The sequence below is a fragment of the Colius striatus genome, chromosome 1 (genome assembly GCF_028858725.1).
Source record: "Colius striatus isolate bColStr4 chromosome 1, bColStr4.1.hap1, whole genome shotgun sequence".
NCBI classification, from domain to species: domain Eukaryota; kingdom Metazoa; phylum Chordata; class Aves; order Coliiformes; family Coliidae; genus Colius; species Colius striatus.
This window is the reverse complement of record NC_084759.1, coordinates 185,934,559-185,960,869: the sequence shown is the minus strand read 5'-3', so window position 1 is coordinate 185,960,869 and position 26,311 is coordinate 185,934,559. Positions and strand designations below refer to the sequence as shown.

The following is a 26,311-nucleotide window of genomic DNA, read 5'->3' as shown; positions in this document are numbered from 1 at the left end:
TTCCATGTGCCTTAGCATGGCTTCTAGGAGGATCTGTTCCATGAAAGAGCACAGAAGTGAGGCTGACCTCACATAAAGGTAGCAAAACAATTGTAGCATATTTAAACTAGCCTTTAATACATACAACACTGATGTTTAATTCCTGAGTTTAGTACCAATAAGTTTTGATATGTCAGATTTAATTGTTTCATCCAAACCAGTAAAACCTACAAAAGTAACATTCTTATTCACATGGCTCCAAATTATGAAGGAATAGATTTCTATTTACTGTAATTAACCTCCTTTTAATCCTGTCTTTCATACTTACCCATCAGTTTGCTGTCAATCTTGACCTTCTCTGTTCTTATGGATAAGTTAAGTTGTAGGGTCTCATTTGCACTATAGGAGAACTGGAAAAGATGACACGAGATATTTACACGTTCATTTGGCAAGGTTAATTTCATGTGTTTTCTATGATTCTTAATAATCAGAGCTTTGAAGGTCTTAGAAACTATCCCAAACCTTATGTTCTTTTTTTCATCTTGGCCAAATAAATTGACAGAAAAATGTTTTAATGAACCTAATCCTTCACAATCAGAATTTTCAAGTACCAAGAGACAGCAATCTCTGAATACTCACTTTTCATTAATTTAATTTCCATTTGGTTATAAGTATCCAAGTAGCAAAGGTACTGTTCAAATTCAGTAAGTATAGCTGCTAACCCTGCTGAGTTCTCCCTTCCCACACCATCTGGCCCCATTACTTCTGTGGACACCGCAGACTCACACCACATGGAGGGGAAATCTCTTGCATCTTTCGTGGTGCAACCCCCTCGTTATAGCCAAAGCACAAGGTTCACATGCTCCAAGACGTGAGCTTCTGCTCACACTGAAAGAGGGCAGCAATAAGAAACAGTGGGAGGGACAATGAGCAAAGAAAAACTACAATGGCTTTATAAAGCAAATGCTTTGTGCTAGGTTCAAATGCTGCATAAATGCTAATTAAACTACTACGTCAGTAAGCTTATAACACATAAAGAACAAAGTCAGCACAGCATTTTTGAGTGCAACTTTGACTGTGATAAACAGATTATTTAAAAAAAATCATTATTTCCTTTCACTGTAAAATAAACCAGTGAAAGAAGCTTAGCTAGTAGCCAAACAACAACATGCTGTTAACTATTCCCATTTTTACAGATGTAAAATGGGAAAGATAATGAATTGGAGTGTGGAGAGGGAGAGCTCTGAAATTCTCATCTTTTATCCTCAATGATTTCACCAGATGGCATAAAAAGTGAAGAATAAAAGAGTAATGGTCCTGAATTCCTCCAGGGACAGTTCAATGAATCCACGAATTGCATAGATAGAGAAATCAAGAAGAACGATTGCGGGCTTTGAGGGGAGACCCCAGGAGCTCTGAGCCAAAGCTGTTGCCTTTAACTACTATTGTCAAAGGAGAATTTCCATCAGAAGTGACTTTCTTCTTTGAAGGAAACCAACATTACCTGGATACTTCTGGACAGATGTGGACACTGGTACAGGACTAAAAGAACTGAATATATTTGGTAAGCAAAACATAGCTTTCACATTTACCTCTTTACTCATGAATGAAAATTTTCCTTCATCTCGTTCAACAGGAGCTTCAAATTCAAACTGGCTGTTTCCAACTACAAATTTTTTAGCCTATGGAAGAGAAAAGTTCAGCTTAGAATTCAAATAGCATCACCAAGTGTAGTCATCAAGCGATATCTTGTTCAGCACCAAATGGAGAGAAGTAACTGGTTAAATTCATTTTCTAAAACAAAGCTAGTGAACCGTTGAGCCAGCACAATCTGCTACTGTGCAGCACCTCTCCAACATTCACTAAAGGTAGAAGCACCAAGCAGTACAAACAAAGCAAGAGCACACCTAGCACTCCATTTTAAAGAGCTGTAACAAAAAAACAACAGATGTAAATACTCAATGGCTTCACATATCAGATGTGTGAGTTACGTGAGTTCTGGCCTTTAAGGAAGCCAGGCAGAGCAGTAATGCAAAAATTCCATGAGAAACTGGAATGAACATCTCTCAGATCTTGCTGGCTTTGTTTCTCCTGCCTCACCATGCCTCCAGCTGTTTCTTCATAGGAGAGCCTTTGGTGGTAGCACTAGCTTAAGGGTATTCCTGTACCCCGTACATCTTCCTCCTCTCTTCTCCCTTATCCCTAAATCCTTTAGATTGCAGCAGATAATCATACAATCATTTTGGTTGGAAAAGATCTTTAAGATCATCGAGTCTAACCACACTACCAAGCCCATCACTAAACCACATCCCTAATCTATGCATCTTTTAAATATCTCCAGAGACGATGACTCCACCACCTCCCTGGCCAGCCCATTCCAATGCTTAATAACCCTCTCAGTGAAAAAAGTTCTTCCTCATGTCACAAATCACAGAATCATTACTGCTGGAAAAGACCTTTAAGATCATCAAGCCCAACCGCTACCCTCACACTGCCAGGCCCACTACTAAACTAAACCATATCCCTCAGCACCTCAAATATGCATCTTGTGAAGCTGAGCTCATTTTCTCTTACCCTGTCATTCATTACTGGAGAGAAGAGACTGACCCTCACCTTTCTACAACCTCCTCTCAGGTAGTTGTAGAGAATGATCATATCTCACCTCAGCCTCCTTTTCTCCAGGCTAAACAGTCTCAGCTCCCTCAGCCACTCCTCATAAGACTTGTGCTCCAGACCCTTTACCAGCTTTGTTGCCTGTCTCTGGACACACTCCAGCACCTCAGTGTCCTTGTCGCAAGAGGCCCAAAACCGGACACAGTATTCAAAGTGAGGCCTCACCAATGCTGAGTACAAGGGGGTAATCACTTCCTTGGCCCTGCTGGTCACACTATTTCTGATATAAGCCAGGATGTCATTGACTTTCTTGGCCACCTGGGCACACTGCTGGCTCATATTCAGCCAGCTGTTGATCAATATCCTCAGATCCTTTTCCACAGGGCAGCTTTCCAGCCACTCATTTCCAAGCCTGTAGTGTTGCTTGGGGTTGTTGTGGCCCAAGTGCAGGACGTGGCATTTGGCCTTGTTGAACTTCATACAATTGGTCTTGGCCCATCTATTCAACCTGTCCTGAAGAGCCTTCCTGCCCTCAAACAGGTAACACATCTGCCCAACAGTGTCATCAGCAGACTTACTGAGGGTGCACTCAATCCCTTCATCCAGATCATTGATAAAGATATTAAATACAATAGGCCCCAACACAGAGCCCTGGGGAACAACACTGGTGACCGGCAACCAACTGGATTTAACTCCATTCATCACCACGCTCTGGGCTGGGCCATCCTGACAGTTTTCCACTCAACACAGAGTATGCCCATCCAGGCCATGGGTATCCAGTGACCTGCACTGCACCAGCAAAACTCAGTTTGGCTGTTCTGTGATTCAGTCAAGGAACTGAGATAGCTAACAAACAAACACATCATTGTCCATGACAATTTCTGTGCTCGGTCATTCTTCTACTCTGTCCCACAGGACAGCTGTGCAAACATCTTTGCCAGAAGTGTCAGAGAAAGAAAAGCATAAGTAGTATGGATTCAGACAGTATTGTTGGTAAAGTCAGTACTGATACTGTGGATTTCCCTGACTTAGGTGCAGAGCCTTTCTGGTGGTCTTATTGAAGTCCAGAAGAACTTCACTTTGATGCTTTCTGTGGATATAATAACTAGTCCATGCTTTTGTCCAGAACCTCTTAAGTCTTGGAGTATAGGGAAAAAAAAAAAAAAAAAGGCTACCTGAGTCCTCTTTCCTGCTATGAGGGTTATTAAGTTGTTCCCCACTGTCATTTAAGCCTCATGTATGAGGATCTTATCCTATTTATTTGCAGCTACTTCTTTGATGTTGGAGTCATTGTTAACTCATGGGCCACTACGTTTCTCTAATTAGTGCAGTGGAAACTGCTCCTACTGCATGCTCACAGTGACAGGTTGGGCAGCAGACACAAGAGCCCAACAAGATTCAGGGCTGGGGAAGAATTAATGCTTTAACCAGGCAAACGGTCTGACCCTAGTCTCTGGGAAGTTTATGTTATGGAGGGGAGCAGATCTTTTACTTCTTTCTTCCCAGAAGCTGCATATAGAAAAGAAGCTACCTGGTGAGCTCTGAAGAGGCTTTTCTGAAAGTTTTACATCCTGTTCTGCTTTATAGAAAACATCTGTGTACTTCAAGTTTTAAAACATCTTACAAATCTCTTTTTTAAGGAATCATAGGATCATAGAATCACAGAATGGTAGGGGTTGGAAGGGACCTTTAGAGATCATCTAGTCCAACCCCCCTGCAGAAGCAGGTTCACCTAGACCAGGTTGCATAGGAACATGTCCAGGCGGATCTTGAAGACCTCCAAGGAAGGAGACTTCACAACCCCCCTGTGCCACTGCTCCGTCACTCTCATGGTGAAATAATTTTTTCTTATGTTTAAGTGGAACTTTTTGTGTTCCAGCTTCATCTTATTACCCCTTGTCCTGTTACTATTTACTATAGAAAAGAAGGATGTCCCAACCTCCTGACATCCATCCTTTAGATATTTATAAATGTTAATAAGATCACCCCTCAATCTCCTCTTCTCCAGACTAAACAGCCCCAGTTCCCGCAGTCTTTCCTTGAATGTTGCTTCTCTTTCTCTACTCCATATATTTCAATATATCATGTATTTTTCAAAAGCGTTCAAAATCTGCTTCTGCTGCATGAGGCTTTCCCACATGCTTAACAGAAGGCACCAGGAGAGGAGGAGTGTGTGACAGCTGCTACCTGGAGTGAATTGAAATCAGGATTTGCTCTACTACGCTCTTGAGCAGAAGGCCACAGAGCTCACATTCAGCAGTTTGGATGCAAGAGACATGTAGCAAATACAGGGAAATGGGTTACACATCAGACACACGTGACAAAGGCAAAACCAAATGGGAAATTATTTTTAATGAAAATCTTTGGAAAGATAATAAGGTTATCTTGATGCTTGTACATCTGTCTCTTCTACTGTGCCAATCTTTCAAGGACTCAGCTGGAGAATGTCTATCAGAAGTTGCATGCCATATAACTGATTAGTGCTAAACTTTCCTCTCAACTGCTTGTCCTGAAAGAGGCTGTTCCCAAGAGAATGACAGCAGTTTGGATTTACTTCTGCTTCCTACTGAAATTTTTACAGGGAAAGGAAGGGCAGAAAAATAGTTAATAGTTTATCTTTCAGTCCATTTCCCTCCAGTGGAAGCCTTCACAGGAGATTTATTAATTGTACTGTAAGTGTTCACAAGTGCATACAAAATAGGTGGATTTATTCTGCCTCCCTCAGTTCTGCAATAGTGGTTTTAGAAGCCATCCACCTCTCCTACTCACTAAGGAAGCCCAAGCCTTCACTGCTAATCTCCATCTAGTAACAGAGATGGTTATATGTACAACGTTTGCTAGTACAAGTAGTCATTCATGATAAGGCAGGTTGCACACCAACTTTTTAAGCAAAACACAGATTAAACCAAGATAATAGTTCAAAGCAACAACAGAACACTAATTTTGCTTTTTCTGTACAAGAATTTTGGCAAGGAAAATAGGAGGAAAATGGATATGTAACAATGTCCTAATCAATAAAGACTTTAAGTGTGCTCATAGTTGCATGACTTCTAGCTCCAAACACTCCGTAATGCCCAGCATAATCTATGGCAAAATTGTTCCACATGAGAAGCCACGTGCTCTTTTGCATATGGGCTGGGGGCCAGCCCCTATAAAATATCTATCCATGGCTTTTCCTGAGCCAGCCTGCACTCCATGAGACATTTACCAAAAGGTGAGTGTAGGTTATACTTTTCCTCAAATGAACTTTCAGTAATCGAAGTCTTTGCTTCTGATGGCATGACTCCACAGGCATGAGTGCCTGTATGATTACAACTATTTCATGCCTTATTTGTCTTTTCTCACATATACTTAGAGGTCTGTGTATACAGCTGTAGTCACTGTGTGTGCCTTTTCAAGTCCTGGCATTGAAGGCATTATTAATCTGGCATAAAAATGCACTACTGTACCATGGAGCTGCTCCCATGACAGAGATGGTGTACCCACATGGTTCTCATCTAAGAAAAATTATTCTAATATCATTTGAAACTCATGGCTCTCCAGCACCTTTCCAGTACAGGGCCTATGCACTAGTCTTGCCTCTTACAGACACTTGAATTCCACATAAGCCTTTTCCAATTCCAAGTTAAATAAATGCATACTAGGGCTGGTCTGTAGGCAAACTGTTAAATGTTGCTACCCATGACAAAGCATTCAATCCACAGGATACGTCTCTTACTTTGTTAAATGCAATTGATACCTCACAGTACTCTACCTAGTAGCTCAGAAAGATTAAAGAGCTTATTTACAGAATGATAAAAACTAGATGAAGGAGTTTTTGGGTTCCTGCTGCTATTTCTCCTTCTTGGAAGAAAAAGGTCTTCTAGAAGTCAAATCCAACACATCTGGATTATGCATCTGCCTTGAATTTGTTCTTGAGAGAGAACAGGCTCTTCCACTTATATCAAGGGAGTAGGGAAAGATTTTCCTCCTGTGCAGAAAAACAGCTCTTCACAATGTTAAAAAGGAAATGCGAGTAAATTCTCTAGAATACTTTTCCATTTTTAGCAAAGAGAGCTGTGGCCTTTAAGACAAGTGTTGTGTGACACATCTTGCACACAGACAGAGGTCCTGTCAGGAACCAGTCCTGGCATCTTGGATCAAATACACCAAAATGCTTTTCTTCGTTTACACATATTTTAAGGTGTGAACATTTGAATATTTGTTTGTATAGCATGGTCTTGATAAAACTGTAGTGCTTATGGGTTGCTTTTTACCCTTGTCTGAATGTTCTTTATACACTGCTACTCTCCAGAACTGTTTACCCTTTTCTATCCCTTGGCAGTCATAGCAGAGGTGATAGAAGGACTTTGTACAGTACTTCAATTCGGCAAAGGAAAAAAAACCCTCAAAATCAAACAAGCCCTCAAAAACCAGGAGCTTTCTTTGCCTTGATAGATGGCTGGTAGTTAAAGTAATCAATGCAATTTCCAGTGTATCTATCATCAATTGGCACTTAACACAAAGATGAGGCAAAACCAATAGAAAGTAAGAACAATACTTGAGCTATCACCTAAACAAGTGTCTTCATTTTTGTCAAATTAACAATAACATTTTATGCACTGTCTAAATAATAAAACAATTTAAAGCTTGGACTCAAACTCTGGCTTCTCAAAAGCTTTGTAATTTACATTCTGGATGAAAGTACTGAGACAGAGAAGTTTTTGCTACAGCTGAGAAAATGTTGATCTTCTGGTTTGATGGTCATAACACACATAAAAAACCAAGGAAAAGACTGTTTTATCCAAACTAAGAAACACCTAATTACTGAGTGCATTTTTGTGTGAAAAATGAAAACTGAATTAAGCACATTGAGTGATGTCATTCTAGAACAAAAAAAAAGTAATTAGAAAAAATATAAGAAACATTCACAATTCCTAAATCTCTTTAAATGAATAAGAATATGATGAAAAATAATTGTCAAGTGTTTCAGTAGGTCCAATTTACATTCTTTAAAAAAATCCATCCACATCTAGTAGTCAAAATATTTTATCCAGCTCTGATTCCATCCTAGTGATGACTATCACAGTAACCAATATGATATCAAACTTGAACATGTAGCTCTTTTCCTTCTTTAAAAACAGCTATGAGCAGGATCTCCAAAGAATACAAACTAAAGGCTTTAGTTTAGGGGTATGGCTGCTGTTTAAGCAGGATTCATATGATAGCTAGCTTTGAATTAGTCTGCTTACGTGATAATAAGCTAGATGTCTTCCCTCAAAATACACTGTTGTTCGGTACTCCATAGGTATTATTGGAGGGTTAGGATTTAGAAACTGTGGGCATTCTTCTTCCTGGGGAGAGAAACATTTTAGATGTTATTCCAAATAAAAAGTCTTATCACTACAAGCCCCAGTGGCCTTTGGACAATTGAATGATTGTTCTGAAGAACTTCATGCTTAAAATACAGTGACAGATTTGATTACACCCTTTCAAATTAGACATGCTAAAAATGACTGCAGCATATGTCAAAGCTGTGGGCGATTATCTTTCCCTGCCTTGAAATCTTGTTCCTCCCATTGAAGTAAAATAGTAAAAGGAACAAAAATATTCTTTCAGGAGTTATTCAATCTCACTGCCCCTCCTCAATCACGCCCGTAAATTCCCACCCCTGCACTGTCACTAAAAAAACCCACCTTACACTTCTGGAGGTAACTTTACAATAATTTTTAGATCCCTAATTCACCCAACAGATACGAGAGAAAAAGCAAAGAAAATACTGAAGTGTTCTAATAAAAATCTAATAATCTTATTTTTAAACATTACCATATTTTGTTTAATCACATCCTGTATTGCAGAGGACTCTTCACAGATATGTCTCCTCCAGTCCCACTGGCAATTCCATCTATTGCTTGCACAGGAATAGCATCTACAAATATAACATGATAGTCATGACAAACTGTCAGGCTTTTTTCTCCCACTGATAAAAAAAGTAAATGAAATTCCATCTTTATTTATGGAGGGTAGATCAATCTGTTATAGTGTCCTTACTATATTAAACTGAGAAATTCACAGGGAGAACAGTTCAAGAACCCAAAAAGCTATTCTCTGTTTGATTAAGAATCAGACAACTACAACATCTTGCTTTGAGATCAAGTCTGAGAGAACTGGAAATGATCTCGATCAACCTTCATACCAAAGGATGAAAAAAGCAGGGTTTGGGCCAGCTGTGTCTGCCCTGGGGCAGCATCTCCAGAAGGGCAGATGATGGGGACAGAGTCAATTTTGTCTGTCCTATTTGAGTGCACCAGGACTCAAAGCACCAATCTATTATTTGAGGGAACAAGCTGGTCCACAGAGCTCACCTGCAGATACATTAGCAGCTACAGAAATGGCCTTTAATGAACTGACCTTTAATCACACATACCCTGAATATTCCTGTTTCATTTGTTTTATGCTACCAGCTCACCTGGTGCCTTTCAACTATTTTTAAACTCCATTAAAATGTAAGGAAAATGAATTGGACACTGGCAAATTTTGAGAGTGCCAAAGGCTTAATTACGAAATGATTGAGTGACTCAGCTGCCAGTTCCCTGAAACATCATGCTACAGGATCTAAACACCTAAGTTAAAGAAGTTAAAATACTTACGGCTGATTTTCAAAAAGATTCATTGCCTCTTCACAGTCGTAAAAAGGGTAAGTATGGGACGCGAAAAATATCTTGTTCCTTACAAAGGTTAACTGAAGTGGAACGGAAACATGGTCTATCACAAAAGAAAAAAAGCATATGAGTGGTTATTGAATTCTTTAGCTCTTCAGATGAATGATACATTGATAATACTTTTATTATTTTACAGGATGTGAGCAAATATTTAACTATCCTGTTGACACTCTGGATCGCACGACCTGTTATATTTTAGATCTATAAGCTCTGTTTTGTTTCTTTAAGCTTTACAAAATTTTCATCACAATGGTTGTCAGAAGAAAAGGAGAGATGGGATAAAAGGAAGAAACAAAATTACAGAATAGCTTAGTTTTATGGAAGTGTTTCTCGGTGGTGCTATCTTCATGCTAGAATTTTAAAGAGTCTAGAAGAGTAAGGAAAACTGAATAAGGAGATAATTGAACACAGATGAAAATTGGCATGAGAATAGTCATTTAAAATAAAACACTTTCTTAAATATGAATATGTCTGCATGTAAAATTACTTATTTCATTTGTGGATTAAAACTGTCATCGTCATGTGAATTAAAGCAAGTGATCTTTGTGGTTAACACCCAACAGTGCCTGCAATGCTAAGTTACCACAGGCACTTGTGATCTTCAGTTTGCAGTACATGGTTTCTCCACAAATGAACTTCTCATCTGGATTATTACTAAACTAAGAGAAGAAAATTTATCTTCAGAAACTGGTGCTTTCCTCAGCAAAGCTGTTTGAAATACCTTTTGCAGAAATCATTAAGCCCTTGTGACAAGCTATTTCACAAGCTATTGAGCAATTTCAAACTCTGCTTTCCTTGAACAGGTTCTTGGAAGACCATCAGCTGCTTGGCTGGAAGTCACCTTTGCCTACACTAGATCCCTTTGAACGTTCCTGACTGGCAGGAATGCCAGGGGATTTCCTACACAACGGGACTGTGAAAAAGCATCCTGCCTATTAACAACTAAAGTAACCCAGACTTTTCCAAGCTCAAAGGATTTCTTAACGCTAAGTGGATGGCTCAGGACTTTTTGTCACTTGCTGCCAGGAATCACTGTCTGTTTTCATAACCATCTGCCTTCTGTTGAAGTGTCTGCCAAGTTTCTGAGCATCTTTATATTAACTTTTGAACATCCTTACAGGGGGATTCCCGTACAATCAAGTCAGAGAGGTGCATTATTTCTAGGTAACTTGGTTACTCTAATGCTAGTCCTAACATGCTTCTAGTCACACCTTTCATGCTGGATGACATCAAGATGTCATATTTATCAGCCCGGTCACTTTCTTTCCTGCTTTACAAAAAGATTTAAGGAATGTGAATTGGCTCTAAATAACAGAGTGCTGCTTTAACACTTCACATAATCTGATACTGTGACACACCCCAGCTACTTTAAAGCTTAAGCGCGAGACTTTGACATCATTACTCTTCCTGCTACTCAAACTAGATTTTGACTGGTTTCAGCCTTAAGAGAATTGAAATTTATCTTAAGAAGTGCTTCCAGGTACTGGTCTGATGAACTCATGGCTGCTATGATACATACGAAAGGGTAATCCTCAGGGGTACCTCTGTAAACTGCAAGAGGACCTATTTTTTGAGGTTTTGTATTGTTTTGTTTTTAAAACCTGATAGTAACCAGTAGTTTTTTAAACCTGATACTACCTGGTAATAAACAGTGTTGTGCAACCAGATTTATTCTACATGTTTATGCATCAGTATCTAAAAAAGCACAAATAATGCACTATCTAGGAAACAGCACAAGACTTATGATTGGCAACTGACCTTAGGCATGTAATCATTGGTTCAGAACAAGGATACAGCCTTTAATTTTACAATCACATTTTTCCACTGGACTTACTATTGCAGAAGCTGGAGGGCACATAGTGGAACAGGCAGAAAGCTTGTGACATGGATCAGAAAACAACCCACTGCACTACAGATGACTAGAGAAAACTAAAACATCAGAGATGAAACTTTTCACATTTGAAGCACCTATGTATCTCTTCTGGCCCTACAACTCAGAGTGATCAGGGTAAGATTAGAGTAGCTGTGTTTTGTTTCTCTGAGCTACAGAATAGCACCTCCCTGGCTCCATGTCTTTGCTTCTGCCAAGATCCCCTTTCAAGTTCCTGATAGAAACAGTGGGAATGCTACAGCTTGTAAATATGGCAATGGAAAAAGTTTGAGCAAACCTTGTTTTTTTCAAATGAACAGATGAAGTTCAGCAACAGACTATTTGACAAAAGGGACTGGAAGAGGGAAAAAAAAACTTGCATGTCACTCATAAAAGCAACACATCAGAAGCAGCAGGCTATGGGTTTTCCTCTTATTATACACGGAGGGTAGCAGCATTTCTTTACCTTGACCTTTAGGTGTTGGAGGAATTATATCGGGTGGATCACAGATAATAACCCCATCTTTTAGTTCAGCATAATGGGTCGTTTCACCAAATGTACACGAAACCTGATCACTCTCAGTCAAAGCTGGCAATGGACTTACAGTCAGTTCCACCTGGAAACAAAATTTTAAAAGGGTAAAATATTTGAAAGAAATGAATCAAGACCAAGAGCATTTCAGTTGATTTTTTTCTTTCTCTTTTTTTTTGTCAGCAGTGGTATTTTGGCTAGCACCACAGAAGATGCTTCTTTTTTTTCCAGTTTTTATTTCTTCCCATCTGTTAATTTTCTCTTTTCATACCTCTTCCAATTTTTTTTCAGGCTGGGTCTATGTTGAATTAGACTGGTACAAAAACCTCTTGTTCTCTTCATGCATTACATCAGAACAAAACTGTCTGTACAGACACACCCAAAGCCTTTTATTCTTGTCCTCAGCATCCAGTTTAGCAACAGCATATAGAATAGTTAACACTTAAGTCCTGACAAACTTAATTAACATTAAATTGACCTTAGGTGTTACTATTGAATAATGAAACCAAAGCTGGATAGGCTATAAAATCTGGAGTTTGAAAGGGTGAACAGAAAAGTGGCTTCATCAAACCTCAGTGTAAGGGCAAGAAGCCCCCTAAGATCTATTGTTACTATTGAACAAGAATTGCTGAGTGATGGTGCGATCTTAACCTCCTTGAGGAAATTACTAATGCAGAGTGCATGGGAGAAACTAAAAGCAAAATAAAACAGGAAAGAGGAAGCAAAAAAAAGAAAGGAAAGAGTGAAAATGGAAATGAAATTTTGGATGCTATCCTTGATTTAATGCTTCAGATGTGTTAATTACACAGTTTAACTTTTTCCACTTTGTATTGCCAGTAGAAATGAGAATCATCCCTTTCGCACTGAAACCCACCCACTATGTTATGAGACACAATGTTTATTGCTGAGTAAAGGAATCATAAAGAGATAGTGTTATTAGTGATACCACTGGCAGCATGTAAATGCTCATTTGAAGTTAGGTTTGGTTTTGGTTTTTAGGTATTTTGGCCTCAGATGCTGACATGAGACAGCAGAGAACTAAGAGAAGGGGTGGATTTTAAGTGGACAAGTACCACACTAACAATATTTTTATTCAATGTAGAAACAGCCTGAACATGGTGCTGTTTACGTCATTTAGGAACAGAATTAAAGTGACTTGAATGAAAGTCTCTTTCTGATTAAGAGAGGTTAAAAGCCATTTTACTGATTTTATCTGCTGAGCACCCCCAGGAATCCTTCAGTCCACACTGGCACACTCAATTTGGAATTAGAACAAGCTAGGACACCCTGGTCTCACTCTGAACACTCAGTTTTGTTGCCACACAGTTGTTTTGCATGCTGAATTTACCTTTTCCATGCACCCAACCTTCGCTGTGTAGGCAAATCCACTGCTGATTTTAAAGCAACAGCTTATGGCTTCACTGCTTACTTAAGTTTATGCTCAAGCAAGCCGAAAGGGCAGCATGTAATCTCCCCTATCAATTACTTTTTATGGGTTATACAACATTGTGCAACACTTTCATAATATTCAGATAAGTGCAAGTGCTTTATCATCCATACTAATGCATCATTTTGGTTTACAGAGAAGGTCAAAAAGAGCATTTCTTAGCAGAAAATATGATTTGCAACCTGCAAAAACAGCAGGCAAGAAAGAGCACTGTAAGAAACACCAGAGACTGAAATACTCAAAGCACTATCCTATTCCTAGTCACCAGGGTGCACGAAGAATAAAGAAATACAGATATTCATCTTCTTGGTAGTCACACCAACGTGCTTTAAGAACAGGCAGGGAAAGCATTTCTGTCCTACCTTAGTGGGAGCTCTGCGGCTCATATTTAGAGGGTTTGCACTAATGATAGTCATGCATGTGCCACTTGGACTCCACAGCCAGTGGTTCTCCTTATCAGCTGTTCCACAGTCTGCCTTCTTTGTGCACCTGGCAAAACAGGAACAAAAAACAAAGCAAAGCAATATGATAGCTGGACTCTGCATTCTCTGAACTACACAACAATTTCAGAATTAGAGCCTGAAATTATACAGTGAGATAACTGGGAATTTGCTTTAACATTGACTACTCAGATTGACAAGAGAGAATTTTTAGCAGAATAAGTGGTGCAATAAGTATTGATGGTTTGAGATGTTAAAGCAAGGCGGGAAACATGGCTTGGACACCACCTTGGATTAGACAACCCAACTCTATGTGGAGCCAGTAATATTTAGTACAGAAGCTATCATGCAATGGAGCCATTGCCTGATCATCTGAAACCAGGCTGATTAATCTTCATGGTAATATATAACAAAGTCTGAAAGAGTGGGCACAGCCTGTTTCTTTCTGCAGGTCAAGTGGCAAACACCTGTATGTTGCCAGTGATAGGACATCCCACTTCTGAGTGTAGAATGCAATAGGGACATACTGCTGTGGGCACCTGGGCTTGTGGGGAGCTCGTGTGAAACTGTAGCAGCAGAAACGTTACATTTGTAGTGAGTATGTTCATTACCTCCTGCCACTCTCTGCCAGGACACTGTTATCAATAGGGGTACACAACAGTGCTTGTGCAGCCTCACCAAACATACTGGGAGATTTTCCCAGCTCAGGTATGGGAAGGACAGAAAGAAGAGATGCTGCAGTGCAGAAGCTGCCTATGATGCTACAAAAGCTTATTGAAGTGTCTGGACAGTCTCATCCACATTCTTTCCATTCTGTGCAAAGTTTAGAAGAAAATGCTGTAGAATCTCTGGCTGCTGTAGCGGAAGATAACTCATCAGGGGCTTTAACACAGTGCAGTTGCTGCACAGTTCTTACTTACCCTTAATCCCTAAACACACTATTAAATTTCTGCGTGTGATCATGAGACAGAACTTGCTATAGATGAGAAAAATATTAGAAATTAAACTTTTTTTCCTCTCCAATGGAAATAAACGCTAATAAATGCAAAAATTCACAGTTGTCTGTTCTCAGAGACCATTAATATTTTGAGATATTGAGGTCAGCAGTCATCTCAGAAACCTGAAGGGAAATCTAAGGAAAACTGCCATTTGTATGATAAAAGACATGGCCTTCAACTCCCAGCAGCCCAAAAGGAGTTCAAGGTGTACATTCCAAATCCCCACATTACATCTCCAGCACCCAAAACTCATGCTGGAAGAGTTACAGTACATTACATAAATTTGCATGCACCATGGAAGTTTCGCTGCAGTGCTCCATATTATGCTACACATTAGGCTGATAGGTTACTTCATGTGATAGTTCACATTTTCAGACAGGAAGCTAGAAGCCTGAAATTAATCTGCATACTATAATTAAATAGCCCCTTTGTTCCAACAGCAAGCAGCTAGAATCACGAATTCCCAACCACTCAAGCCAAGGGGTTAATTAATTTAGTAGTCAAAAAGAGAACTGCAGGACTGCTCTCCCACTCCAATCAATGCAGTGTAAAGAAGAGACATTCCAGAGCTATCCACTGCTGTCCTAGTTTACACATGTTTGAATATTGATTCAGTTAACCTCTGCAGACAGTAGGCCAAATGCCACTTTCTGCTCTCCTACAGTTAGGTGAGGGTTCAGGATCTTGATAGATGATATTTATACAAAAACAAAGTTTGAGCTATGTACTTTATTTCAGACATCAACAGGGTTTTTTTTTCTTTTATGTTCTTTTTTACACTTTCCTGCTCTACTTAAAACATATGCTATATTTTCTGAATTTTAAATAGAAAGCACTCTCTTAATTTCTGGGAGAACATTTGACTGTACAGTTCAGAGAGTGATAAAACGTGCAGTTAGAAGATGTAACTGATTTTCAGTACCAGCAGAAAAGTATATATTTTCCCAAAGTAATCAAATCTGCAGAAGTCAACAGGGGCTTATTTGTGTGCACAGAAGATTGATATCAATGTCTGTGTGATAAAATTAAATTGCTATCAGGAGCATAAGGCTGAGTACAAAGAGTTGGAATCACTATGATGAGCAGTAACCCAAAGCATGTGTCAAGATTTGAGCTATTCCACTGCCTACACCTGAGAAAAAACTGTCAGCACTCACCTGCCCTCTCTCACGCACCAGCCGCAGTACGGATCTCTCGCTTGAGCACACTTCTCACAGTCCGAGTACTTGTTGCAGTCCTGCACTGGTAGCCGGTGTACCTGGAGAATCAAAAGTAAGGCAAACCGTTAACAGACCTGAAGAAGGCACAGAGGGAAGAAAACATTTGTGGACAGAGTTGTACAGTGCCATTCCCTGTAGCAGCAGAAGACACGACTCAGCTTGATTTAAAGAAAATAAATACAGATCCAGAGTCTGGTTAATCCTCCCTTAACAAAGCCCAAATTCATGCACTTTTCCTGCTTTCCTTCAATCCAATATTCTCTACCCTCTCTTCAAGATAACACAGGATGTTGTTAAAATCAAGAATAATGAGCAAGTCTTAGAAAAACTGAGCTTTCCAGTTCTTCCAGCTATGTTACTTGTGGAAATATGCATTACAGTAGCCACTGCAGGCCAGAAACTGCATCAACAACGCTCTGAATTCAAGAAACAGCTCCTGCACGACAGATGCTTTCAGAAGGTTAACTTGATCCTGGTTAGATCATTTTTTTAAACAGAATATCCACCCCTCCATATCACCAGCATGGAGATGAAACTGTAAATGTGACTTTCAGTGGTACTTATAGCCAGAAGGCATTTCAGAAAGACTGCAAGCAGTAGACAGCCAAGGATCTTCGGGTTACTGTATTTCTCCACACATAACCCTCCACTGTGCAATACATTCACAAAAGAAAATGGAAATAATTATGACAGGAAGCAGCAGGGAAAAGAGCATCATCAGTTCTCATGTCTCGGTCCTTCAGTAAAATATATAGCTTCTGGTTCTGATTTCCTTTGGTGCTGAGAATACACAACCTTTTCTTTGGTGCACAGAAAAAGGAGCCAGCACACAAGCATCCCTTTTAGTTATGCTGCTGGAATGATGAAAGCAGAGAATGGGAGAGACATCTTCCTATCAATGACTGTGTTTTACTTCCAAAAGGCACAAAGGTCTAGCAACAGTACTTCTGAGATGTAAGCTTTCTTTTTTCTACCTTATCTTCTTGTTTAAAACAACTGGCAATTAGAAAGCTACTTTGAAAGTATGAATTTGGCCTTTTCTTTTACAGTGAGTGTTCAGTCTCAGTTGAGGAAAATGTCAATATTGGGTAGTCTTCTTTATTAATGTGGAGGTTTACCTGTTCAGCATTCTCTTCTTCCACAGGTTCTTCTCTAACTGGAGCCGAGTTACTGGCATTCTGTTTCACTAACTGGTACCCGTGAGTAGTTTAATATCCCGTGAATGTCTTTTTTATGACAAAGTATTTATTTTATAATTCTGGCAGGCAGAAACAAGCCCTAGAGATTGCTGTCTCTGCAAGTTTTATGTAAACTTAATGGATTAAAAAACAAAATAAAAAGGCAGCTCTTTTTACAACCAGCTTCAAAATTCAGGGAAACTAATTTTAGAGATTTTCTAATTGGCACTCTTAATCAAAGTGAGTGGTAAATGCTAAAACAAGCAAACAAGCTAGTAATCATGGTGACTGCCAGAGGCTTTTGCTTTTGCTCCTAGTATGGTACATGACACAAGGAATTTGGGATGCTCCCAGTGATATTTGTAATGAACCACTATGAGCACAGCTGGGGTGGCATGTTCCTTTCCAAGTCCCCCATAAAGCTGCAAGGGGTTTTTCCTGCTCTCTGCCCAAGCTCTGGGAACAGAGTGGGGAAGAGAAGGATGACTCCTGAAAGCATTTTCTCCAAGCCACCCGCTGCTATTGACATAAAAGCTGAAGCTGGGAGGAGAAGGGGGAGAAGTGAAACAGGAAAGCAAGAGCTTATTTCTCACTATGGTTCTTAACCTCTGTGTTGCTCTTCCTTGCATTTCCCCAGATCCGATTTCTTTTCAAAGATTGCTTCAAGTTATCACCCACCACATCATCACTTTCACTTTGCTCAAGTGCTTACAGAGCCTATACAATTCATTTCCCAACACTGAGGCAAGCTGCATCTGCCAGGTAGCTTAGCGATAGGCATGCCTATCAGTGCAGCTAGCTGGCCCTTTATTGTTTACCTTATTTTAAATAACTCTAAACCATTTTAACTCCCAGGGTAGGGTTCTGATATCTCTCTTCCCACAACTCCCAGAACTGTTTAACCCAGAAGTACAGGTTTCAGCATTTATTCTTCTCTCCTCGCTTATGTCGCTTTGTTTTTCCCAGCTCTTGAAGGCCTCCATTCTACTCCTGTCTATCTGCTTCTAAAAGTGGGTGGGACTGCTCATTGTAATTAACCCCTGAAGATGACAGTAATGTAATACCATTACAGAGCTCCCAACTTTAGTTATTCATATTTAAGCTGAACAGGTTTTGTAAAAGAAAACTATTAATCACATTATTCAGAAACTACAGCGTCTATCAGTGCTACTTTGAAAAGATTAAACTAAAATCCTTTCTTTGGCAGAAATTTGCTGCTAATTTTAAACACTTTGTAGAAATGGAACTATTTTATTGCAAATTTTATCTGGAAAAATTGTCTGTAACCTTCCTAAATTCTACCAGTTCAAGTAGATTATCACCAGAAAACTTGTCTTCGTTCAAGGTTGCTGCTATCCCTTACATTGCACAGTAGCTCATGCCATAGCCTGGTGGGGACTTTTACTTTAAAAAAAAAAGCTACCTCTCTCACACACTGTCATATTATTAAAAGCTTACCTGGCCCTTTTCCTAATGTGGCTTCTAGCCTGAGAACCTTCAGCTAGAATGTAACATTCCTGCAGCAGGAATTTATATTAATTGTTTTCTAAAACAGACAGAGAACATTCTTCTCGCACTGTTTTCCCCAAACACTCTCCTTTCACAGACCCCTTCGTCCCTCCCCGTGTTACTTCTGCCAGAGCATTTGCCACATCCCATTCCATGTCACTGTCAGTGCTGCAGATGGTTGCAACTTGTCACTCGCCCTGTCCTGAAGAGTTGTTGAACCACGTGTTTGAAACTGGCAGCTCCAGCCACCACAAAGAGAAGTGTCAAAAAAGGGTTACAGCTGGAGGTGAAGGAGAAATCTGGCACCCCTCTCAGCTCTTACCTGTGGGTTTCTTTTTTTTTTCTTTCTTTCTTTCTTTAGAAACCTCCATTGTGCTTCACTGTCAGCACAGAGAAGGAGCATCTAGAAATCACTGCCTATGCCTTTTGCAGCAAAGTCCACCATTCACTGCTGCACTTGCTTGGTTCTAGCAGAAGCTCAAACAGAAGTGTTTCCCAAAGTTGTAGTTATCTCCATACCATTCTAGGATTCTATGATTCTATGACTTCTTAGTTTTTGACAGGACGACCCACAGAAACTCCTGATGGCTTTATAGATGTGTAAATGCTATTATGCCAGCTGACAGCATCCTAAATCATGTAGTACTCTCGAAGAGGCCTGACGGCAGCTAAAGCATCCCATCCACTGGTACCCCACAGACACCACACTGAGTGCTAGGGCTGCCTGACTCCATGGCATGCTGGTGCCAGACACCTAACTTCATCCTTCCCACAGACTCCATAGAAGAGTTCAGAGGTGAATTCACTTCCCATTCCCAGTCACTAAGTATCAAGGATGTAACAGCTCTCCAAGTCACAACAATCATGTCTATCAGCTTAGACTTGAGAAATGTCTTCATACACTCAGGTGGGGGAGCCCCACCAAAAGGAGTGACTACCAGGAATGACTGACAAAGATACAAATCTCAGGTAAAGTTGCAGAGAAAGTGAAAGTGGACCTGGTCCATAATGCAAGCAGGATATGTTACCTTGTCTGTGGTCATCACGTATAGATTTTCTTGGGTTTGGTCAAGGACCAAGTCACTCTTTATGGGTTTGTTTAGTTCAATAGTAAAAGAGCTGTACTCAGTTGCAGTGGATGACAGGAACACCTATTTAATGAAAGAAAGAAAGGTTGTTAATGTTGGTCTTTTCCTTGAAATATCATTATATGTCACTACTGCTGTAAAAGACAATTTAAAATGCTTATATAAATACATCAGCAACAAAAGGAAGGCTGTGGAGGATCTCCATTCTTTATTTGACGTGGGGGAAAATGTAGTGATGTTTGAAGGATGAGGGAAAGGCTGAGGTACTTCTTTGCCTCAGTCTTTAATGGTCAGACCAGTTGTTTTCCACATAACCAGATCCCTAAGCTGGAAGAGAGGGACAAGGAGAAGCAGAATGCCCCCTTAGTCCAAGGAGAAATGGTCAGTGAATTGCTACACCACTTAGACACACAGAAGTCTATTAGGCTAGATGGGGTCCACCCAGGGGTATTGAGGGATCTGGTGGAAGTGCTTACCAAGCCACTTTCTATCATTTGTTAGCAATCCTGGGGGTCTCAGTGGACTAGAGATTAGTAAATGTGAAACCCATCTACAAGAAGGGCTGGAAGGAGGATCTGGGGAGCTACAGGTCTGTCAGTCTGACCCCAGTGGTGAGGAAGGTTATGGAGCAGATTATCCTAAGTGCCATCATGACACATATAGGACAACCAAGGGTTCAGGCCCAGTCAACATGAAAGACAAGTTTATGAAAGGCAGGTTGTGCTTGACTAACCTGGTCTCCTTCTATAACAAGGTGACCTACTTAGTGAATGAGGAAAAGGCTGTGGATGTTGTTTAACTGGACTTTAGTAATGCTTAGACACTGTTTCCCACAGCAGTCTCCTGGAGAAAACTATGGCTTGGATGGACTTACTTTTCACTGGGTGGAAAATCATCTGGATGCCTGCTCCAGAGAGTGATGGGAAACATAGGTGAATTCAGTTGGTGGTCGGTCACCAGTGGTGTTCCCCAGGGCTCAGTGTTGGGACTTGTTCTGTTTAACACCTTTATCAATGATCTGGATGAGGGGATTGAGTACACCTTCAGTCCGTTTGCAGATGACACCAAGTTGGACAGGAGTGTTGATGTACTGGAGGGTATAAGACTCTACACAAAGACCTGGACAGGCTGGATCGATGGGCCAAGGCCAATTGTATGACATTCAGGAGGGCTCAGTTCTGGGTCACAACCCCGTACAATGCTACAGGCTTGAAGAAGAGTGGCTGGAAAGGACCTGTGTGTCCTTTCACAACTGAACATGAGCCAGCAATGTGCCCAGGTGGCCAAGAAGGTATTCTGGCTGTTATCAGAAATACTGTGGCCAGCAGGACCAACTAAGTGATTGTCCCCCTGTACTCAGCACTAGTGAGGCTGCACTTTGAATACTGTGTTCAGTTCTGGTTCTCTCAGTACAAGAAAGACATTGAAGTGTGTCCAGAGATGGGCAATGAAGCTGGTGAAGGATCTAAAGTACAAGTCTTATAAGAAGGGGTTGAGAGAATTGGGTTTGTTTAGTTTGGACAAAAGGAGACTTGGGGAGATCTTATCACTCTCTATTGCTTGAAAGGAGATTGTGGCAAGATGAGTATTGGTTTCGTTTCTCAAGTAGCAAGAAATAGGACGAGAGGAAAGGGCCTCAGGTTGTTCCAGGAGAGTTTTAGACTGGATATTAGGAAATATTTTTTCACCAAAACGTTTATCAAGCACTGGAACAGGTTGCCTGGAGAAGTGGTTGAGTCACTATCCCTGCAGATATTTAAGACGTGTAGATTGGCACTCAGGGACATGGTTAGGTGGGACCTGGCAAAATTAGGTTTATGGTTGGACCCAATTCTCTGATAAATGAAAATTCTGTGTTTATTCAAGTTCACAAACTCATTTTAGGGAAAGCATCTCAACTTTAAGTATATGGCATCAAAAGTAGCAAGCAAAGCATAAAAGTCATAAAAAGAAGTTGCTTGATGATCAAAATAACTAATATTCATATCTTTTTTTCATTAAGGCTGATTTATTTTAGCACTGCAAAATCAAAATTCTCAACTTGGAGCCTTTGCACTTGAAGGTGTTCAAATTTCCTTCCCTATGATAACCAATAGTTTTTGCTTCAAATTTCAAACCACTGAGTGGTACATGGTCATCACTCCCCTTCAAGAAAATGAAACGTTTTTTGCCTTACAATCTTGACGTTTTAACAGCACAAACACATGAACCCTTGAGCCTCACAGTCAGAATTCAGTAAAGCTCCAGCCTGGGCTTTGTGCTGCCATCTCTATTCACTGAATGGCCATAATAATTACAAAATGAAAAGTTGCTCTTAAACTAGTATGGGCTTGAATAGAGATAAGGCTAGAGCAGCTGTTAGATTACCTAAGGTTGTTTATGTAGGGCTCTCAGTAGGTATCTAATCCTTTGGGAAAAGTGTCATTCAGGCGATATTAATTCAATCTGTGTATTGGATAGCTGAGGTACATCGGAAATAATGCAGGTTTCCTTTGAAATGAAAAATACCAAGCTCAAGAGAATTTGCCCCTGGTACATGATCTTATAAATCCCATTTACTTTTAAAGTATGTTATCACTACAGTTCATGGCTTTTTAAACACCTTCCAGTCTTTCAAGTCCAGTTTGTTACCTTAAGAATTTTACCATCCGACGTTCCCAGAAAGGCCACGGTATGTCCATTCTCCACAGCCACAGTGACAGCCGTGAGATTCATCCCTTCTTTCTGCAGCACCGGCTTCTCTATAACACCATTCTTACTTCCCAAAAGGTACGGCAAGTGTTCGGAGCCACAGGGGAAATTTTTGCTTGCATTCTAATAAGGAATAGCAATACAGAACGATGTTAAGCATTCAGATCACTAATTCCTAGCTAAGACTGAAGTGCAACCCTATTACCAGACAGTATAATACCTCTCAGACACAGAAGAGTAGAAAAAGAGAAATGGATTGTCTGGCTACTTTCCCCCAGCCAACAAGCAGTAATCAGAAAACAGCCTGCTAATTGCAAACTGCTTCAATGCTTTCACTTTTCAGGAGACATAGGGAGAGAAAATTTTTTGTTTCTGTTTCATTATAGCAGCACAGTTCAAGAAGTGACCAGTTTGTTTAATTAAAATGAACATGTCATGTAGATTGAGTTGACCAATTTTTAAGAAGACTGTTTTTTTAATGCTGTTTTGTTTCTTAATTTGCTGCTATTCATAGAAAAGCAACCCATTGGCAACTGCCTTGTGAACTTCAACACATTCCATCTTCACTATGCTTTAATTTTGAGCTGCAGGGAGTGCCACCAGAAGGAAGTTCATTCACACCTTGCCTTTCCTGCTATATTTGGTAATGAGACTGTCTTTCTGATCTGAAATCCACACCTCCTTTTTGCCGGAAGCTACGGCCACTCCACTTGTCACATTCAGGATTCCTGTGTTTGATGCTCTCAAGAGCAGGGTACTGAAGTAACATTGGTGTTTGGAAGCAAAAAATGTTCTTTTGGCTTCTTATCAATGCTAGTGATCTACTGTGTGGGGGAGGGCTATGGTTTCACGAGATGAAGGATTATGGGTCAATACCAACATAAGGTATGCTTCACCTCTTCTGCTGCTCACTCCTGCCCTTGGACTGTAGCACACCACTTGTCAATCTGTGCTCAAACAGCTGCTTATGCAAGTGTGTACCTTGCTCATGTTGGGAAAGCAAGACATTCCCCTAAATGCTGGCTGAGTTTTTTTAAGATGATTCAATTTCTCAACCCAGTTTAGGGTTGGGTGCAGTAACAAATGGTATGCACATGTAGGGTTTGGAAATAGGGTGGTGTAAGCAAAAAATATCGTAAAATCAACAGAGATGATATAAACTGCCTTTCAGAGACATAGTCATAAAACGAATAACAGCATCTAGAGGGGTGCAACTGCCCTTCAAAAGCCTAATAGCCAAGCTAATGTCAAATCATAAAAAGGAGATGGCCACCATGCCGTGGAAGTATTTCGTGCCAGAGAAAAATACAACTACCACCTGAATATAAGAAACCTGTGTGTTTCCAGTTATCTGAAGATTCAAATCCAAGTGAGAAACAACACTGAACTGCACATATCACCCACAAGTTTCTCAATATCATTTAAAAATATTATAAATATATTGGCTGAGGCCAGAGCCATCTAAAGCCATCATCTGGAAGTTGATCATGGGCATTAAGAAATCACTGCATTTAACTCAGTAATTTCCACACCAGAAGAAACCCTGTAAAAGAGATGCATTTATGAAACCAATATTCATCTTTCAGAAGACATTAAATCTTTTTTTAACATACTCAAAATTATGACGATCTTGTCACTTTTTGCTTGATCTGTTCTGCAACACACCCCTCCCTCCCCATTTCTACAGTGAATCCAGGTACTCAGCTTTCAGTCATCTGATCTCACTACAGTTTAGCTCAAAGCCACCCAAAACATGCAGTTCTGTATTTTTTGCACTAATTGTAACACAGATTCTAAAACTGATACTGATATTACCAGTCCATGTGATGCACACGGGTTTTCTGCTGAAAAAAGTTTGTAAAATGAGCTGGTATTCTTTTTAGTGTAGCAATCATTTCGGTTCTTTTCCATCTTTTCATTGATGTGTCGCAAGGAAAACACACACATGGCAGATTTTAGAGAGCCATTATCTTTGTTTACTTTGCTGAAGAGCGCAAGGAGAACTTTGTCATCTGAGAGAGCATCCGTAGTTTGTCTCTGCTGAGCCATGCTTTCAGCCAACTCCTCTCCTGGGGTAGTGACATAAGCAGAATGACAGTGGTCATAGGCACCATCATCATCTTTGCAACCCAAGTCCATTTCGAAGTAGGAATAGTAATGGGCATCATCTTTGCACAGCCGCGCGATCAGTGTGCGGTTATTGACAGGCTGTTTCTCTTGCTGATTAAAAATAAAATAAACATAATTTTTATCTTCAAAGACTGCAACAAATTGTTGTGTGCTTGATGAGTGATAAGCTGACTTCACAGCTGCTGAGTCTGTATACATTTCAAAAATGTCCTTCCCATCCCTTTCGTAGAGCTGCCGAGTGCTGATTATTATCCCATTGTCATTTGGTCCATTCCCTTTCCCAACAAACAGCACTCGGTCGTTATTCAAGGAAGTGATCAATCCCACAGTTGATACATTCTCATCATTGCTTGCTACAAAGGATTTTTCTCCGCTACTGTCTACGTAATACTTCTCAATGCTAATGTCTTCTAGATCTCTGATGGCACAGATTCCCTTAAAGAGGCTTCCACACACCACAATTGTTTTATCCACCTTGTTCAGCAACAATAATTTGTTATAATTGTCAGTCAGTACTGCCTCTTTACATTGATTTTCATCAATGGGAGGCGTGCACTTTTTGTTGTCCTTTCTTGGACCTGTTTCTACAGATCTGATTACATCCAGGTTTTCTGTAAGCTGATACAGAGCATTTACCACTCCCAAGTAGATTATCCCAGTGTCATTATCCACTGTTAGATGATTTAGCTCCGTCGCACTCCGAAAAAATTTCAGTTCTTCATTTCTGCATAAGGTGACGCAAAAACAGCTCAAAATGTTCAATGTCCAGATCCATAGAGCCATTTCTATGTAATACCTAAAAAAGAAAAGAAAAAAAGAACATGAACCATATTGAAAAATAAAATTTACACCAATTTGTCAACATGAAGGACTTTTTCTTTCATGATTTCAGACACAAATACACGTATCCTTATGCATGTGAAGATATCATGAAGATTATGAGAAGCCTCAAAGTCTGTTAATTGCCTAGCAATTTAGTACGCTGGGAAAGGATTAAACAAGGTCACAGGTCTAAATGATTATCATATAACCAATGAGATAATATATCCTGTGCTTTAGCACAATGAAAGCAGCAGATAATTTAAAATAACAGAGTGCCAAGAAGTGGTAATGCTTCTCCAGACAGCTTCATACTGTGTGAATTATTTATTGCTGAGGTTTAAAAAATAAGCTGGAGGATCCCAGTGTTTTGGGTGGTTCTTCCTTAATAGAGTGAGAGAATTTACATAAAAGTGTTTGAGACATTTGCTGTTGCAGGACTGTCCCTTGAAAGGAAAAAAACTTCCATTGACTACAAGTAAGTCTGGATCTGGCTACTGCTGCTCTTCAAGAAGGCATTATACTAATCCTTCATCAATGTAAAGCTAGAAGATGGTACAGCCTTTAATATGCAACGTTGTCTTTGACTCCTGTTATGCATTACAGTCCAACACTTCGATTCACTAGAGCACTACAACTTAACAGTTTCAGATTTGTCTTAAAAACATCACTTAGAATTTTATGGGATTAAGATTCTGTTACTGGATTTGGGGTTTTTTTCCTAGAATTTTTACTTTCCAAGCAGATTACCTGGCTCTTTGGAATTAGACAAGGACCTTCTGAAACTTGTAAGAAGGGCTCTAATTTTAACCTGAAGAGAGGAGGCAAGTCCCAATAGCAATGTTCTAAGCACAGAACATTTTGTCAATATCTTCTGCAACTGTTTAGTTCTGAGAGCAGAAAACAAAAGGTGACATGCGTGGACACACAGATGTTAGGCAGAAAAGTTAGTTTAAAGTACTGAAACCCAAATACAATTTGCAGCATTTTCATTTTCAAAGTTACCCATGTGAATCCATAGTCTGAAGAGGAAAGAATCTGTAAACTTACAGGGAACCTCAAGTTAAATCGGAAAATATCTGTAATTGTGATTAGA

The 26,311-nt window shown here is 39.9% G+C and overlaps 1 protein-coding gene across 4 annotated transcripts in view; it reads right to left on the bottom strand.

The window, feature by feature from the left end:
• PLXNB2 (plexin B2) overlaps positions 1-26,311 on the bottom strand; it is a 259,563-nt gene that overhangs the window by 56,372 nt on the left and 176,880 nt on the right. For all 4 annotated transcript variants that reach the window (XM_062018179.1, XM_062018188.1, XM_062018197.1 and 1 more), the window contains 11 exons: positions 24,082-25,192; positions 22,207-22,389; positions 19,516-19,638; positions 15,738-15,838; positions 13,505-13,631; positions 11,630-11,780; positions 9,222-9,336; positions 8,398-8,500; positions 7,824-7,925; positions 1,572-1,661; positions 308-389 (listed from right to left, as the gene is read on the bottom strand). In XM_062018179.1, coding sequence (XP_061874163.1) covers positions 308-389; positions 1,572-1,661; positions 7,824-7,925; positions 8,398-8,500; positions 9,222-9,336; positions 11,630-11,780; positions 13,505-13,631; positions 15,738-15,838; positions 19,516-19,638; positions 22,207-22,389; positions 24,082-25,192 — 2,288 coding nt within the window. The remainder of the gene's footprint in view (positions 1-307; positions 390-1,571; positions 1,662-7,823; positions 7,926-8,397; positions 8,501-9,221; positions 9,337-11,629; positions 11,781-13,504; positions 13,632-15,737; positions 15,839-19,515; positions 19,639-22,206; positions 22,390-24,081; positions 25,193-26,311) is intronic.